The sequence below is a fragment of the Perognathus longimembris genome, chromosome 9, assembly GCF_023159225.1.
Source record: "Perognathus longimembris pacificus isolate PPM17 chromosome 9, ASM2315922v1, whole genome shotgun sequence".
NCBI classification, from domain to species: Eukaryota; Metazoa; Chordata; class Mammalia; order Rodentia; family Heteromyidae; genus Perognathus; species Perognathus longimembris.
Genome location: NC_063169.1, coordinates 49740405 through 49757932, shown reverse-complemented (window position 1 = coordinate 49757932; position 17528 = coordinate 49740405). Strand labels below are relative to the sequence as shown.

At 36.8% G+C, this 17528-nt stretch overlaps 1 protein-coding gene across 10 annotated transcripts in view; it reads left to right on the top strand.

Moving 5' to 3' along the window:
* Positions 1–17528, top strand: part of Epb41l2 (erythrocyte membrane protein band 4.1 like 2) — a 171839-nt gene that overhangs the window by 135961 nt on the left and 18350 nt on the right. For 2 of the 10 annotated variants that reach the window (XM_048354071.1, XM_048354072.1), the window contains exons 12-17: positions 2740–2915; positions 7376–7438; positions 9267–9413; positions 10624–10725; positions 16335–16388; positions 16589–17152. In XM_048354071.1, coding sequence (XP_048210028.1) covers positions 2740–2915; positions 7376–7438; positions 9267–9413; positions 10624–10725; positions 16335–16388; positions 16589–17152 — 1106 coding nt within the window. The remainder of the gene's footprint in view (positions 1–2739; positions 2916–7375; positions 7439–9266; positions 9414–10623; positions 10726–16334; positions 16389–16588; positions 17153–17528) is intronic. The other 8 variants (XM_048354077.1, XM_048354074.1, XM_048354073.1 and 5 more) reach the window with 8 other exon arrangements.

Below are 17528 nucleotides of genomic sequence, written 5' to 3'. Positions count from 1 at the left end.
GGAGGCAAATCAGTTATTTAAAAGATATAATGATCAAAACCTCTTTGAAAGTGAAGGAGGCAGTCATATTCTGAAAGTAGAAAATACAGAGTAGGCACACTGCTTAGGATCATCTAGCAAGGAGGGCCTACCTGAGGAAGCAGTTCAATTGAGATTTGAACGTGGGATGAGAGAAGAGTGGGATGGTAAACCATTCGGGGTGGGCTAAAGGTTGTAAAATGAGGGAGAACGTAGTAATTTAGGAATAGAAAAAAGCAAGTGATAAGCGAGGTAGGTTGTGAAGAATGGTTTGTATTCTATGTGTTGTTGGAAGCTATTGTAGTGTGTGTGTGTGTGCGTGTGTGTGCGTGTGCATGCGCTCACATAGGATCATTGTGATTTCTTGTTGATAAAAACCATTTCAATGCAAAAGATCAGTTAGAGGGGATCTGAGAAAGGAAAGCTGATAGGTAGGAACAGTCCTGGTGAGAGTGACGATTGGCTTACCTCTAGGACTAGACCAATTAGACATTTTCATCCATAGGCTGGTCTCAGTACCTGAGCCAGCAAGCCTCTCAGGGTTTATTGGCTCCAAAAGGTTAAAAAAAGTACAACCTGAAATTGATGTGATAAAAAGTATGCACATTTTGCCAACTTCAGTTTGTAACTTGTGATTTGATATTTATTCACATTTCAACATATGAAGCCATATGTAGTAAGATTTTCTTAGTGTGCAATAATTGCTTCTGTAAGAGTGAATGCTTAGAAATCACAACTTAGAATTATGAACAGCCATATATTTTCTGTTACTAAAATCTTTTCCTAAGTTAAGAAACAACCCCAGAAAATAAGTATATGTAAGATATGACTTCATCTCAATGTTTAGTCATTTGGTATGGGCTTTGAGTAGTATGAGTACTTACATGGCTTGTAAAGTCTTAAAGAGTGAGGTGGTAGAAATAGAGATGGAAAGAATTCATCACACTTAGAGAAATGTATCCAAGGATCCTACCTGACTAGCTGGTATTGAGGGAATGAGAGAAGAGCCTTAGACATTCAGGTTTCTGGATTGAGCAGATAGATACAAGTATGATACTTGGGTAGCATTCTATTTTAAGGCAAGTGAGCAAAAAAGGGTGGGTAGAAGTGTGGATCAAAAACTATCATGTGATGTACAGATAGTTCAAAGATCACACAGAAGTATCTGGGAGATTCTGGGCTGGAGGTGTGGCTCAAGTGGTAGAGTGTCAGCTAAGCAATTCCAAGTCTCTGAGTTCAAATTCTGATGCTGGCAAAAAAAAAAAAAAAAAAAGTTAAAGTTTATTAACCATAATTGTTAAAGTGTAATGACTTGTTTTGGTGTTTAAAAGTTCCTTTAAGGAAGACTTCTTTAAACATAGTGTACCAAATTATTTTAACCATTGGATAATTATTTTTTGCTATAGGATGATTCAGGGGAAAAAATTCAGGAAATATTAAAGAGATCCCAGAAAAGTTAAGGTATTGATTACATTGTAATTTTGACAGTCATTTTAGCTGGTATTAGAGCTCCTCCTGCTGGCAAGCTCCATACATTTTTCAAATATTTGCTTTGGTGTGTTAAAATTGAGATTATTGTGTGAGTTTTAGGAATAAATTTAGCCAGGCACAGGTGGCTCACTCCTGTAATCCTAGCTACTCAGGGGGCTGAGGTCTGAGGATCGAGGTTCAAAGTCAACCCAATGGGGCTGGGAATATGGCCTAGTGGTAAAGTGCTCACCTTATATACATGAAGCCCTAGGTTTGATTCCTCAGCACCACATATATAGAAAAAAGCCGAAGTGGTGCTGTGGCCCAAGAGGCAGAGTTCTAGCCTTGAGCAAAAAGAAGGCAGGGACAGTGCTCAGGCCCTGAGTCCAAGCCCCAGGACTGGCAACAAAAACAAAACAAATAAAGTCAACCCAGGCGGGAAAGTTTGTGAGACTCTTATCTTCAATTATCTGCCAGAAAACTGGAAGTGGCACTGTGGCTCAAGTGGTAGAACTGAAGAACTCAGGGACAGTGCCCAGGCTCAGGGTTAAAGTTCCCCTAAAAGCCCCTTCCCCCCAAAAAAGAATAAATGTAGTTTACATGTTGACATTTGCAGGCCTTGGAGTTTTTCCCCCTGTTATTTACATGCCACATATTTGTATAAAGAGAGATATGTTGTATAACTTTTGTCTTTCACAGCACTTGTTTTCTTTCATATGTGGAAGCTAGATCTAAAATACCAGGATATGATAAATTACACAGGTCTCTAGGCATTCACAGGCAGTGAGACCAAAGCAGGAATCTCTTAGGATAGGAACAGAAAAGCACAATTTGATCATATGAAATGATACTTATTGAAATGAACTCCAGGAAATGAAAATAATAGTTTGTTTTTCTTTTTTGCTGTATTTATTTTCTTTCTTTTTTTGTTTTGTTTGTTCATTTATATGTCTTTGGGAGTGTAAGAGGAGGCACAAAGATGGAGCGACAAAGGGTAAACAAATGCAGCAATGGTGCTCACAGCATACTATATTGAAAATGAACTATACAACTTATGGGTGGCGATGGGAGGGAAAAACTGGGAAAGAGCAAGGGAAGGGGTGACATTGTCCAAAAAAAAAAAAATGTACTCTACCTGACTTATGTAACTGTTACCCTTCTGTGCACCATCTTTATAATAATAAAATACTAAAAAGTTAAAATTTTTTCTCTTACAAGTTCTAAAGTAATCAAAAGTTATCTTTCTCCTAGCTCTGATTGGTGCTGTGGACCAAAGTTTTATGAAGGATTTTCCAGGTTCTGCGGGGGAAATTTCAGCATATGGCTCTGGAGTTGTCAGCACTCCCATGGTGGTACAAGATGGGGCCAGTCGGAGGGATGTCAGAAGCCCAACTAAAAGTTCACATGTGCAGCTCATTGAAGGAAAGGTATGGCACGCTAGTACTATAGGTGGCTTTAAACATATATTTAGACCAGAGATTACCTGTTGCATTTTCTACTTCAGAAATTAGACATTTAAAATTTAACCTTTTTTTATGCTGATATATTTTCCCAGTTTGCAAATATGTGTATGTTCTTAGTGGTTTGAATTGTAATGTCTTACCTCACTTTGACTGATGTTCAGGCAGTAGGTTTCAGTGTAAAATTATATTAATGAAAATAACTCACTGGCTTTCCTAACTTTCTTTATAATTGTCTTATCATTGACTCACAAAGCTATTAAGATGATGATTTGGAATTTATATTTGATTTGTTACAAGTAAGTTTTAAAGTTTATTGTTTTGATTATGTTGATCTCAGTGGTTTTTACAAAGATGATTTTTATGAAAAAAATTTTCTTTACTAATCTGTAGCTAATGAAAAAATTATTAAGTGACGAGTAGTTTTGTTAGAAATCCAGCATGTGCTGGTTTGACTCTGCACCACAGTGAATAGAGAAGCACTCTACATCATGTTCTCAGATTGGTCACCATTTTATTACTTTGGGTAGTAAAGTCACTTTATTTATTTATTTATTTATTTATTTTTGGTGTTTTTTTTTTTGTTGTTGTTGTAAAGTCACTTTAATATGGACTTGAAGAGCCTTCATTTCTACTTTGTTTATCACACATAAAGCAACTTACATACAATGTGGGAAGTTAGCTTGCACACAGAATCAGTCTGCTGATTTATATTGTTTTCTAAATTTTAACTTTAAAAAATTAAATAATAAAATGAATTTGTAAAAGAAGGGCTTGCTAAATGAAGTGGTTGCCTGTGCCATCGTAAGTCCTATGCTAATGATATCTAATGCCCAGCATGGAAGTGGGTTTGGACCAAGTGGGTCCAAGGTTTATGAAGGTTTTCTGGTTCTAATGGGAACGAAAGTTTACTTACCTTATTTACTCCAGAAGCATACATGCTTTCTGCAGGTAACATCAAATCATTTGCATTCTGTTGTTAAGAAATTTGTGACTAATATATTACCCATTTATTTGGCTGTAAATTCTTGTTAACAAGAAGATGTCACTCAACTACTGAAAAGTCTGTCAAACCTTAAAAACAAACAAACATGTGCTAACAGGGCCACCTGAGTTGGTGGCTGCTTGCTTCTGAAACAGTGGACAATAACACTTCAGATATTTTCTGTTCCATATTGCATGTTTTAGATGGATGTATCTAGTTATCAAAATTATTTTCAAGATAAGTGTTCTTTTCTTTTGAATACAAAGGAATTCTTGCTTGTTTTCAGCAAATGTCTAGTTAAGCTGGCTAATGCTTTGAATGTCTTGGTCAGCAGCCAGGTTTAAGGGCAGATAGTGCCCATTGAGTTTTATAGAATTTATTTGCAACCGGTTAATAACTGGTTAATCCTTATAAATCTTAACATAATGCAAGTAGTCCAGTTTTTCTTTCTAAAACGGTCATTTAATTTGTTTTCTAGTGACAATGTGTTAATATGAAATTTCCTTTAGAGAGTTTTCACTAACTACCCATTTGTTCTTTTCTCCTCTTTCCCTTTGCATTTGTCTCTCCCTTGAATATATCTGTTATGTAATGTCATATTCAATCATGGATTTGCCCTTGAGTGTAGACTGTTTGCATGTGTCCACCTTCACCACTCATCCGTTGCACTTCATCTTTTTCCCCAAACCTATTGCCTGTCCCTGAAGTAGACTTGCTGTCAGATATTTCAGAAGAAGACCCTTTTGGGGAGGCTGACCAGATCACACTAGACAGCTTAGAGCTCATTTCCACAGGTGAAGCATCAGAGCAGGGAGACTCTGAGCTTACCACATTGGACTCTGACTCGGAACATGTTGTAGTTCCTTCTCAGCCTGACTGTCCTCCTCTCATCCATGAGAAAACGCTTACAGTGACTAGCAACAAGGATTCAGATTTTGGTTACTTCTCTTTTAGCTTCTACAAATGTTTTCCCTCGGGCTTTCCCTCCCTTCTTGATGAAGATGGGTATCTTGCTTTCCCCAGCCTCCCCAAGCTCTGGGTCTCCTTCCTCCCTCCTGATGTTCAACACTATGTCCCTATCACTTCTCCTTCATTCATTCCTTCCCTTGTCCTCATCTTTGGGCTGCTTCTCTCAGCTTCTCAGTCTGTTCCTTTTTCTCTTACCTTTGCACTTCCTCTGGCTTTAGCCCTCTGCTATCTAGAAGCTAAAGCCACCTCCTGTAATGCTTTTTATGAGTATGACTGGAATGACAAAATAGAGGAAGAAGAAGTGATTGCTGTTAGTCCTCTATAAGCTGCATTTTATAAAGTCAACCCAACTTCATTATATACCCTTCTGAATATAGAGTGTAAACATGTGCATAATTTTCACTGCTTGCCCTCAATATCAGTTCATATTTTCATATATACAGAACTTTAGTGCATGAGAGATAAGTGTAGGCACATTCCCTTTGACCAGCTTTGCACATTCTCAGTTGAGAACAAAAAGATAGGATTCTTTTATAAATATCTAAGTCATTCCTGTAGTTTTTAAAAAAAGATGTGATGGAGAAGAGCTTATATTGTTCTTAACAATTCATATTGAGGCTGTTTTACAGAAAAATGTAAATGCTGTTCTTAAGATGGGACCTGTTCCTTTTGGAATTAACTTAGAATGTAGTAGATAGAATTGTATATTAGCAATGCTCCTTAGTCTTATTGTTTCTCTTGCTCCAAATCCAAGTTTGTTTTTGCATTTATGAGACTATATCTGTAACCTTTGCTTCTGACATTTGTAAGTCTGATCTCAAAAACTCTTTGTCTCCTATTATAGCATTTGGGGACAGATAGATGAATTTTAACTGGTGTTTTTCTCCCTTTCCTAAGTCATATATACAAGAGTCACTATCAGGTACTTAATGAGGAAGATACTCTTCTCTTACATTTAACAACACATGAAAATGAAACGGGGCTTTTTGAATGCTTAGGCTACATAATACTGAGGTCCTCTGAGTGCTGTTTTGTTTAAAATTAGATGCCTGATTTGAAGGGTTTTTGGCCCCTATAAAAGAAGTCAATTTTTCTTTCCTTTCTTCTTTCTTAAAGTTTATCTCTGCACTACAATAAGTAATTATTCACATGTGTGGTGTTTTAATGTACTTGGTTAAACTAATGAAGTCTGTTTATTTAGTGGCTCAATACATAAATAAATATGCAAAACTCAGTGCAAACCTAAAGAAAAATATGAAAGGATGCAATAAGTATAAATTGAAGAAACCCCTCACTTTTTCCTGTTTACTTGAAAAATACCAAAGATTAATATTTTAGACTTGAGTGTTGACCAATTAGAAGATAATTCTTTCATAAATTGAACATAAGTCATTTTTTAACTCTTATAAAAAGGTTCTGAGCTCCCTGTTTACTCAGAAACAGCAAACAAACATGAGCATTTTGAACTGTCAGATTAAGCAGTCTCTTTCCAGCAAAGAAAGAAAAGGTACTATATTACATGAATTAACCTGAGAGTATTTTCCTTTCATATCAAAATCAGTACTTTCCTTTCAAGATACACTCTGTGTTTATGCTAGTTTTAAGCTTCTAATATCATTCTTTTGTGTTAGTAAAAACTGAGAAATTTCTAGCTGTGGAAAATTATTCTTGTCTAAAGATGTTTTAGAAAGAAAAGGCAGTATTTCAGATACCCATCATTTTAATATGATAGTAGCTAAATAAACTAATTTTACTTCCCCACAAAGGAAATCCTTATTTAAAAACTAGTCATAGAACAGTGTATAATGATGTAAAATTTGTAACCAACATGAAGCTGTACATCACTACATTTGGTCCCATTTCTAGTTAATATAGACTATGCCATATTTGCACTCTCATATTGTCAATTCTGAGTTTAAAACATTGAAAAGCAAAGCATGATCGAGGGACTGAGAAAGAGTGAAGCTTCCATTCTCCATCCCATCTTTGCAAAGGATCATTTCCATCATTTGTATAACACTGTAGGTGAAGAAAGACCAAAGTGGCTAAATATTCTGCATCATCAGGGGCCAAACAATAAAGGTTGGTAATGCTGCTTGATCACTTACGTTCAGTATAGCATCTACACGGATGATAGAGTTACTGCTAATGCTTCCCTTCTTTCTGGCTGCTTGCTGTGTGTGACCTTGCAGGCAGAGATGGAAGAGGAGGAAACACAGCTGGAAGAGGTGGCTGTCCTTTGAAATTGAATATCTGATGGTTGCTGCCTGTCATTATCCTTGTTGGGGGTGGGAGTGATAATGAAATATGCTTTCAGTATTTATTTTTGAGTTTCGTTTGTTATGGCTTCAAATTTTTAAGATTTTATGTCTCTTAAAGTCTTAACTGTCAGACTGGGTTGTTTCTAGTGCTTGCTGTTTGATACATTTTTGTTTATTTGCCTTTTCCCCCTGTGTGTGATTTAATTTCACAGAAAAATTCCTTGAGAGTAGAAGGGGATAATATTTATGTCAGACATAGCAATTTAATGTTGGAGGTTTGTATGATCTAAGAAAACCACTCTGTCCTAATGGCTGCCAGGCTGCTGTGGACGGGAGGTCACTCACAGGCTGGCTGGCAATCTTCAAGCACAGCGCATGTAATGCATGGGGAGATTGAACTTGGTAGTGCATGTTACCAGTCCAACTTGGTTCTTCTAAAATTGCTTAGATAGGAATATCTGTTAGAAGTTCTCAAAGTGACCACTGGGAAAAATGTTCTTTTTAGTCAGATCAAGTCTATCCATAAACCGGTTTTCCTAATGAGTTGTCTGTAGGGTAAAGATTCTGAAATAATATCATCCCATTAATATATACTAAGCAGAATAGGTACTGTATTAAATATTTCATTGATCTATGTTCATATTTTTTCTAAACCCATGTGATTAGGAATGTGACCCATCTAAAGTATTTTGTTTGAGAGTATAATGAGATTGTTTTGATTAGGAAAAAAAGTGAGAGAGAAAGAGGAGAAATGAGGAATGAGGAGAGGAGGGAGAGAGAGAAAAGGCGGGGAGGAGAGGAAAAGACAAAAAGAAAAGGCCTAGTTACCTAATTAGGAAGTTGAAAATATGTTCCCCGTGTCATGAGAGAACAGGTTTTGTTTTTCCCATGCTAAGGTACAGTGTGGCTGTGTATTTGGCAGAAAACTGAAACTCAATAATTTGACTAATCTGTTTGGTTGCTTTTGGCAGCTTTGATAACTGTTGAAAGTATATTTTTGCTTAACTTACTAAAATGCTGTAAGATGTAATAAATAACATTGCTTTGAACAAATGCAAGAAATGTGCCTGATCTCAAGCCAGAAATCATTCCCCCTCATACCATGCAAAGATTTTTAGAATTAGAGTCTTTGCAGAATGACTATAGAAGCTCATAGAGGAGCTACTGTGCTTGTGCATGAATATGGGTTTATCTAATTTTATCAGATGCATGACCTGGGAATGGGACAAAGGCTATAATATATAGACAGCCTTGTGACTTTTGGAATGTAAAGAAACATTTCAAGTTCAGCTAAAACCATCTCCTAAGTGCTAATTTCCACACATACCATAAAAATATCTTAGGAACACCAGTTAGCAGGGCTTATTACTCCATTGAAAATAGACCTGGAAGTTTTTCTTGCATCTTTGTGTAAGGACCATTGGCCTGTGAGGTAGCTGAGACTCGCTTTTGTGAGTTTTTTGGCATTACATGAGACCAGCAATGTGGTTAATTATTTTGTGAAGAGACCAAACAGAGGCAGCTACTTGTAGCAGTTACATTTATTCCTTATGGATTATTAAAAGCCACCACTGGAATTTCCTGACAAAAGTCAGCCTTTGTTTTTTATTCCTACCTTTAGATAATTGTGGATTGGCTTTCCCTTCAGGGCAGTGTACTTCTGAAACTACTTTTCTGTTTCATAGATGATTGTGTTCACAGAATGCAATTTTAGTAGTAACCCTTATCAGCAAGAAAAATTTATGAGTCGCAGGCTGCGGTTCAAATTGGAGTGTAGAAAGAAGCATTGTCAGCCCCTTTGAAGCTTAGTTCTATGGCTTCCTTCTTTAAAAATTTCAAATGGAAGAAACCAGAATCCTTTCAAACATAAATCATAAAATTGCACATTGACTTTATTTTCAAATTTTGATCAACTCATTATAATTATTCCTGAGTGATAAATATGGCTTTTGAGACTTGGCATTTTTCTTGCTTTACTATGTTTTTTTTTTTTAATCATACATTTACTTTGTCTTATTTTTCGGTTTTATTTTTGTCCTACTGGGTTTTTTGTTGTTTTTTTCCCCTTTCGGATTTCCCCCTTGTTACGTTACGTATTGCTAGGACCTGGATAAGGCCCAGGAAGACATACTGAGACATCAGGCTAGCATTAGTGAACTCAAGCGCAATTTTATGGAATCCACACCTGAGCCGCGCCCCAATGAATGGGAAAAACGACGTATCACACCTCTGTCCCTACAGACACAAGGGGTATGTCATTAGCTATTTGTTGGCTATATGTCTCATTCCCTTTGCTCAGTAAATCTAAACTTGTTAAGTTGTGTTGATTTTCAGAGGTTACAGAATGTACCACATAATGGTATTTGGAATTGCTAATATTTTTTTAAATACTAAATACTTATTAACAATGTAGTGGTTATTGGCTTAGTTATTTGAAAAATGGTATGTGTTTCAAAGTACTTCTGAGATATTTCCAGAGTAAGTTCATGTTTTTATTCAGGTAAATTAGTCATAATGAATTACTATACAAGATAACTTAGAAACTAACAGTATTGTATTTAATAAGCACTTCTTAGTTACTGACTTCTGAAACAAACACAGATCATGTTTAGATTAGTTTATCATCATTACTGTGTGGATAATGAGTTAAAATTTAAAGACTTAAGAGCACTGTTGAAAGTTTGTAGAATGTTATGTAATAGTGAAACATCTTAAAGAATAGTGGTTTAAAAACATTTTCAGCCATTATATCTTTTCATACTCATTCATTTTCCTTCCTGTGGTTTACTTCTTCCTTCCACTAGTGTTAAATCTTACTTTTAGAGTACTCTCTCAAAATATATTTCATTCATTCCTATCTCTGGTTCTCTCTGGTACTTCCAGATCCATCCCTCCTGTTGCTGAGTAAGACCTCCCATGGGCTCCTCTTCCTTGAGGAGACAGTGATCATACTATCCTTAATCTGAAGTTGTTAAAGCATACAAAGAAGTTACACTTCATCTTTCTTCTTTCATTTTCCAGTGAAATTTGAATATTCCATATTGTAGACATTTTGGTGGTCTTTTTATTCATCCTTCCTTCCTTAAGAAGCAAAGCTGTTCATAGTATTAAGTCTGTAATGTAGAAAGGAAAATAGTGCTTTAGGAAATGATGTGCAGCAATAATTTCTGGACTGGAAAAAAGTGAAAACAAGATTAAAGTGCCATGCATCGTATAGGACCGTATGATGTCTCATGCCACTTAAATTCTTATTTTCAGGTTTTCTTACAATAAAGTCAATATCATCAATCTTCTAGAATGTTTTTGGAGAAATAATATCTGATGACATGATAAGCTTTGGCCTTTGTTTATGTGCTGCTTCATCTGGTTTGTTCCACAGACCCACTTGATTTCTTTGTGTTTGTGTTGCTATAGATGTATGTGTCTTATGTTGATTTATGTCCATTGTTTAAAATAATAGAGAAAAGGAGACCATCTTTTCAAGGATATCTTGTCCATGAAGGAGAAGTACCTGATGGCTGAAACACGGACTGTTGAAGAAAAAACTCAGGAGGCAGACAAGGTGTTCACCTTGCATCCTTAGATCTGCTCTTGCTTTTCCCCCCCTTTCCATGTATTTCTGTCCACAGCCATAGAGATTTTTTCCCTCACATTAGTCTAAAATATGTATAATAATTTTGAGTGTCTAAAAAGTTAAGCCCCTATCTGTAGCCTCATAATGTCCCTGGGTGAGAAACACCATGATTGTATATGCACTTGAAAATTCAAAATGCAGAAATATCATCCAGTTTAAGTGACAGGTGATTCTTAACTTGGTCTAAATGGCTGACAGATGGAAAACTAGTTTCACATGAAAATTCACTCTATGACAGTAATGTGCTGGTAGAATAACAAGTTCCAGGTGCTTTGGTTTGCTACTCACATATCACCTTTTGAATTTGTATTTTAAGGTGTTTTTAATGGGAAAATTATTTTGACACACCATAGCAGCCTCTCGTACCTCTCTTTGTGTCCCAGCATTATGAAATGTACAACATTAGTGAGGAAATTTGCTTTAATTACATTTATTTTCTTATTCTGGATTGATTTTTTTAAGCTAGTTGGCCAGCCAAGGAGAGCTTAGAGTATAGTGGAGGAGGTAACAAACATGTACAATAATGGTAGGATAATTTCAGTTACTGAGAAGTAAGTTCTAATAAGAATATGAAATCGGGGGCTGGGATTCTGGCCTAGCGGTAGAGTGCTTGCCTTGCATGCATGAAGCCCTGGGTTCGATTCCTCATCACCACATATACAGAAAAAAAAAAAAGAATGTGAAATCGAATATTGTGTTAGAAGCAATTTGAGGAGGTTCAGGAGAACGTGGCATTGAAGTTGAGGCCTTAATGACGACAAAGAGGTAGACATAGGAAGAGTTTACACATGTAAGGGGGAACAAGTACAACAGCCAAAGGCCAAACTACTTTCAGGAGCCAATTGACTTAGTGAACAAAGAGGAGCACAAAGGAAGGCAGAGTCAAAGAAGTCAGGCCCTAGGTCATGTGAGAGTATCAAAAAATGTATTAATGATTTAGGAATTATAGGAAGCTATTGTAGATGTTTAAGGTGAGTATGGTGTAAACTTGTATATGTCAGGCAGAAATTCCTTTGGCACTGGGTAAAGAATGGATTATAAAGAAGCTGTGAATGAGAACAGTGACAGTATATTACCTTTCCATAAATAGACTTTATTAACGAGAATGAAAATGTATGGAGGAAAGGGGGAGGAAGCAGAATGCATGGACATTCCCTCAGAGGCTTTGAGGTGTAGTTGAAATGAAATTATTTCCAGAATATTGCAAATGAGTAATATAAAGTCATAAAAACTCAAGCATCTTGTATATTCAAATACTATAAAAGCTAGCCAGAAATCAAAATGGGTTGAATCACATGTGTAATGATAATTTTAATATCATACATTAAAATATATGTATTTATACCTATTAAAATTTGTCTGCCAGAAGCAAACCATGTGGCATCATTTGATCAAATTTAAAGTGATGTCCTCGGAGTTGTTAAAACAGGAACTGGAATTTTGATTAAGATCATTAAAATGCAGTATTTTTCTGGGTCTCATGTTTTAGAAATGTGCAGTGTAAAGTATCTTGTGGAAGTTACAGTAAAGTGATATTACAGGTAATCAAAATCAGGAAAAGCTCCTAGATTTCTTAACCCCATTTGAAGTTTGTTCATTTTCTGCTCTTTGCCTCTTTTTTTTTTTTTTTTTTGCCGGTCCTGGACCTTGGCCTGAGCACTGTCCCTGGCTTCTTTTTGCTCAAGGCTAGCACTCTGCCACTTGAGCCACAGCGCCACTTCTGGCCATTTTCTATATATGTGCGCTCTTGCCACTAGGCCATATTCCCAGCCCCTGTTCTTTGCCTCTCTAACATATGCAGGAAAATATATACTTTTAGACTTACGGATTGTTCTGATTACCGCTTTTCATCCGTTCACCCAGGAAAATATTCATTGACCCATGTACTTCATTATATGTATTTTCTCTTAAAATGTAATGCCACTACTGTTAATTCATCTGAGCAGTAGAGTCTGTTAGAGTATTCTAAATTAGATAAAATACCTTTTCAGTTTTAAAAATCATACCTTGTTTTAGCTCTTGGATTTTTCAGTATTTCTTATTTATCTTGGAGTATTACCTCTATTGAAGTACAAAATGAAACCTATGTGTATTTGTCTAAAATTTCAAAATTCCCATGTTATGGGTTCCATAGACTTGAAAAGCAGTATTCATTTATAGCTTAAAAAATAAATACTTTGAACTTTCAAAATAGACTTGGCTTGAATGTGAATGATCTTGAGTATAGAACAGAAAATTGGCCAAGAATTTATTATGCCTTTAATAAATAACTCATATATTCTTTCTTATATTGAATTGTGAAGACTTGTATAAGGTATTCTTTCATGAGTCTAGTAAGGATCATGTATACTATAGTTTTGAGACTTTTTTTCTCTTTTTTTTTGCCAGTCCTGTGGCTTGAACTCCGAGGCCTGGGTGCTGTCCTTGAGCTTCTTTTGTTCAAGGCTAGCACTCCACCACTTGAGCCTTTTCTGTTTATGTGGTACTAAAGACTTGAACCCAGGGCTTCATGCATGCTAGGCAAGCACTCTACCACTAAGCCACATTCCCAGGCCCTTGAGATACTTTTTGTAGGTGTTTTATTGACCAGTTCAATGCATGACACATAAACTCTCCAGTGATGTTTTACTTAGTAAGGACTCCCCTTATACCAGCGATGATGTAATGGTGGGATAATAACTGAGCCAAATTAGTCTAGAAACTTTTTTTCTCCTATTCATTTTCCTCTCTTCATCCTTCTTAGAATATTATCTTATAAAGAACTATTCTTGGAAACTTGTGACATGAGAGGAGCTTGGTGTTAACTGGTGGCATTCAGATTTCTGAGGACAGTTCTTAGCTTTCCTTTTGTTGTCATTGACACATTTCGAATCATTGCCAGAAATGTTAAAGTTACCACAAGTAGTTTTTCAGAGACAAATGATTTTTACATTGCTCATTCATTTTACAGCTCTGGGTTGCACTTTTTTTTAATTGTTTCTCTTTGCCAAAAAAACAAATAAAAAATAACCGCAATATTTTTATTCTGTGGCATGCTTAGGTATCTGAGAGAATCTTACTTTGGGTTGCTACCAAGAATATTTGTTACATAAAGTCATGCGCAGAAAAGAAGAGATCATAGGAATTGGAGTTAGTATGGAAGGCCTTACACAGAACGTGGCTTGCTAAGTGGGCCCCAGAGAGATGGTACGATAAGAAAGGACAGAGTGCACTGAAGAGATGGGTGACCCAAGATTTAGGTCATGAAGAAGCATTTCAAGTGGAGGGGCCATTGAAGAGGCCATTCTGTGCAAAAAGAAACCAAGGAGCTACCACAGAGGAATATGTGAAACAGGTGGTTCTCAGTTTGTGATAAAGCTTCAGTAATAGACCAAGAAGTTTTAGCTGTTTTCTGTAGGTTACAGCTGTCAGAGATTTTCAGACACAATGGGAATGGTGGCATTCAGGCTAATAACCTCCACCTAAGCCTGCTACAGAATCTTCCAAATTCTTATCTTCTCTCATTTTATGCTGTTCCATTATCCATTCTTATGTAACCTTTCCTTTCCTTCAATAGGTCACTGCTGTCCTGATAAATTGTTAATTCTTCGCTCTTCCTTTTCCAACCTGTCTAGAGCCTAGAAGAGGAGATAACAACTATTTTGTTTAGTGGAAAGGGCTTTTTTGATAGCACGACTGCCACCTTCACTTCAGCCACCACTTGGACAGCAGAGGGCACTGTTGTGAACATTAATGCACCTTCTAGAGAAAAGCTTTCCTCCTCGCTCTTCTCACACTTGGCTAAGGTGCATTTTACTTTGTTTCTCTTGTTACTAATGACCACCTAAGAGAGCAGTTTTCAATTTTTACATATGGGGTCCTTCCCTCAGTGTTGTCATTCATAAAATTAACTGTCCTTAGGAGAAGCATTGAAGAAAAAATTAATTAGGATGTAAGGAAATGAAATTGGTTCAAAACATGAAAATCTGCCTGAATTCTGAGAACCATTTAGGCCATTAAGATCTAGTGTTTAAGCGAGGAAAGCTTTATATAAAAACTAAGCATGCACTATAGAGGCTAAAGTTTTCCAAACCCAAATTTCAGGTATTCTCTTTACTTTTGAAAGAGAATGTAGTTTTTGAAAGACTTTCAGGAATTCCTTAAACTTAGCAGACTATCCTACTGGTTGAGGTTAGTAATGGTAAGAATAGTACACTAGTCTGGAATAATCCTAGAATGTCTGTTTTAGAAATATTCTGATCACTGAATTCATAATTTTTATAAGTAAATGTTGCCTGCTTCTCAAAATAGACCCAAGATATTTGCCCCTTCCTACCCCCCCCCCCCCGCCCTCGTTTACTGTCTGAAACCCCTTGGGTTTCAATAAAACTGGAAGGATGACTCTTGTTTTGTTGGTTACATTATTTACATGGCATTTTGAGGGACCAAACATATCTTTGCAGTGCATTTAAGAGTAGCAGAACAGACACTGAGTGTAGTATAAAAATTTTTGAGGCACTTTCATCTTTGAGTGCCTTGTTTGGGAGGTAAAATGAAGCAAGCAGAATTCTGCCATTACAGGAAACAACTCAATGTAATTCGTGTATGTTTCTAAGATTCTAGGACAGTAATATCCAAACACAGTGCCCTTCTGCATCTAGCATGTGGGATATGGGACACTCAAATGTTAAAAAGTTGCTATGCTTTACTTGTACCAATGTAAAGTAGATTTTTTAATATGTCAGGAAATTTGAAGCTTTTAAAACTAATTCCTCTATAAATAGATTTCTACCTTATTTGGTTGTACCATACCGTGATAATTTATATTACTAATGTATTCAATCAGCACATACTGAACATTTAAGTACTGTATTATTCAAGTAGAATAAATGAATTTACTCCTAGCAAGTAGATGTCTACATGGGGGTAGGTAAGAGAGAGTATTTTCAATAATAAATTAGATACATTTCAGATTTCATATATGTTACTCAAAAAACAAATTTAAGAAAATATTCTTCATTATCTTTGACTTCTACCCTAATACATAATACCCCTTCTGTTCTATAATACAAGGGAAGGTGCTAATAACCATATGTAAAGCTACCTAAGGATAGGTACAGTTTTGCCATTGAAATTAATTTTTAGATTTAGTTGTCATCTTAATGTTATATTTATTTAGGAATCAGGACTCCAAGGCTTGAATTAAAGCCAAAACTGCTGTGGGAGTAGGTTTAAAAATCTACCGAAGTTATCCTTTTAAGATGATCAGTAAGCTTTGGTATAATTCCTTTTAAAAAATTCAATTATGTGAGTGGAGCTTATAGATATAACTGTCATAAAAACATTCTTTGAGGGGATGTTGGCTGTTTTTGTGTTTCTGCCTCTTTATGTGTGCTTTTTGGCATTTGTCTCAGTTGTCCTCTGTGTGACCTCAAGCAAAGGTTTTCCCAGATGTTGACTCTTGCTCTTCTGTCTTTGCAGTGTCAGATGTCTGTTTCGGTGGTTGTTGAGGTAAAATGTTATTGATTTTGTGTCCTCGGTTGCTTTTTGTTTCACAGACACGTGCTCCTGAGTCAGAAGGGCCTTGCACTGGAGCCAAAGATGCTGTTAAGGTTCTCCCCTTCCCATGTTAACACCATTGCTTGTCATCTTTCATGTCCCTCATGTGTCCCCGCTTCCCTTTCAGTCAGCCATCATAATCATCTTTGTTTTTTCCATGACATGAATCTGCTATCAGTTAATTTTAGTTGCTGTTGTTTTTGTGTATTCATATATTTTTGTTTTCCTTCATCCATCTTGTTTTTTTGTGTAGAGTTCACATGAGACTCTGAATGTAGTGGAGGAGAAGAAGCGGGCAGAGGTTGGGAAAGACGAAAGAGTAATCCCAGAAGAAATGAATGGTAAAGAGATCTCACCTGGGAGTGGTCCTGGGGAGATTCGTAAGGTGGAGCATGTGACACAAAAAGACTCCACCTCCCTGTCTTCTGAGAGCAGCAGCAGCAGTGAGAGTGAGGAGGAAGATGTGGGAGAGTACCAACCCCACCACCGTGTGACCGAGGGCATCATAAGGGAAGAACAGGAGGAATATGAAGAAGAGATGGAGGAAGAGCCCGGCCAAGCAGCCCAGGTAGTAGAGAGGGAGGCAACAGTGCCCGAAGCCAGCCCAGACAGACAAGCAGGTGCCAGTGTAATCACAGTAGAAACAGTGGCCCAGGAAAATGTAGTTGTCCAAAAGATACCTGCAGAGAAGAGTGTTCACGATGGCACTGTTAAGCAAGATGTAAGAGAAGAACCAGAGGAAGAACAACATAAAGTTAACGGAGAGGTGTCTCATGTTGACATTGATGTTTTGCCACAAATTATTTGTTGTTCAGAGGTAAATGAGAGTCCCAAGCGGGAGCTGCACTATAGAGCTTGTTCCTCTGGTGGACAGTGCCTGCCTCTCTCCTCTGTCTATCCTCCCGATGCTCCTCAGCTTTTTCAACAAGTTGAGTTCTCTCTTTCATGGGAAGAAGAGGGAAAGCAGCACGGCTTTGTAGATTCTCTGCCAGCCCCATTCTTGGTTTCTGGGTTCTTTACTTCAACCAGATCACCTGTAGGGAAACTTTACTACAATCACTACATTAGTTTTTTTCTTCCCACTTCTCATTTAAATTTTTCTTTGCATGTTTTGGCTGCTTGCGATCAATTTGTCTTTATTTGCATGGCTTCCTCACACTAAATGCCCTTTTCATTGATTTAGAGTTAAGTGC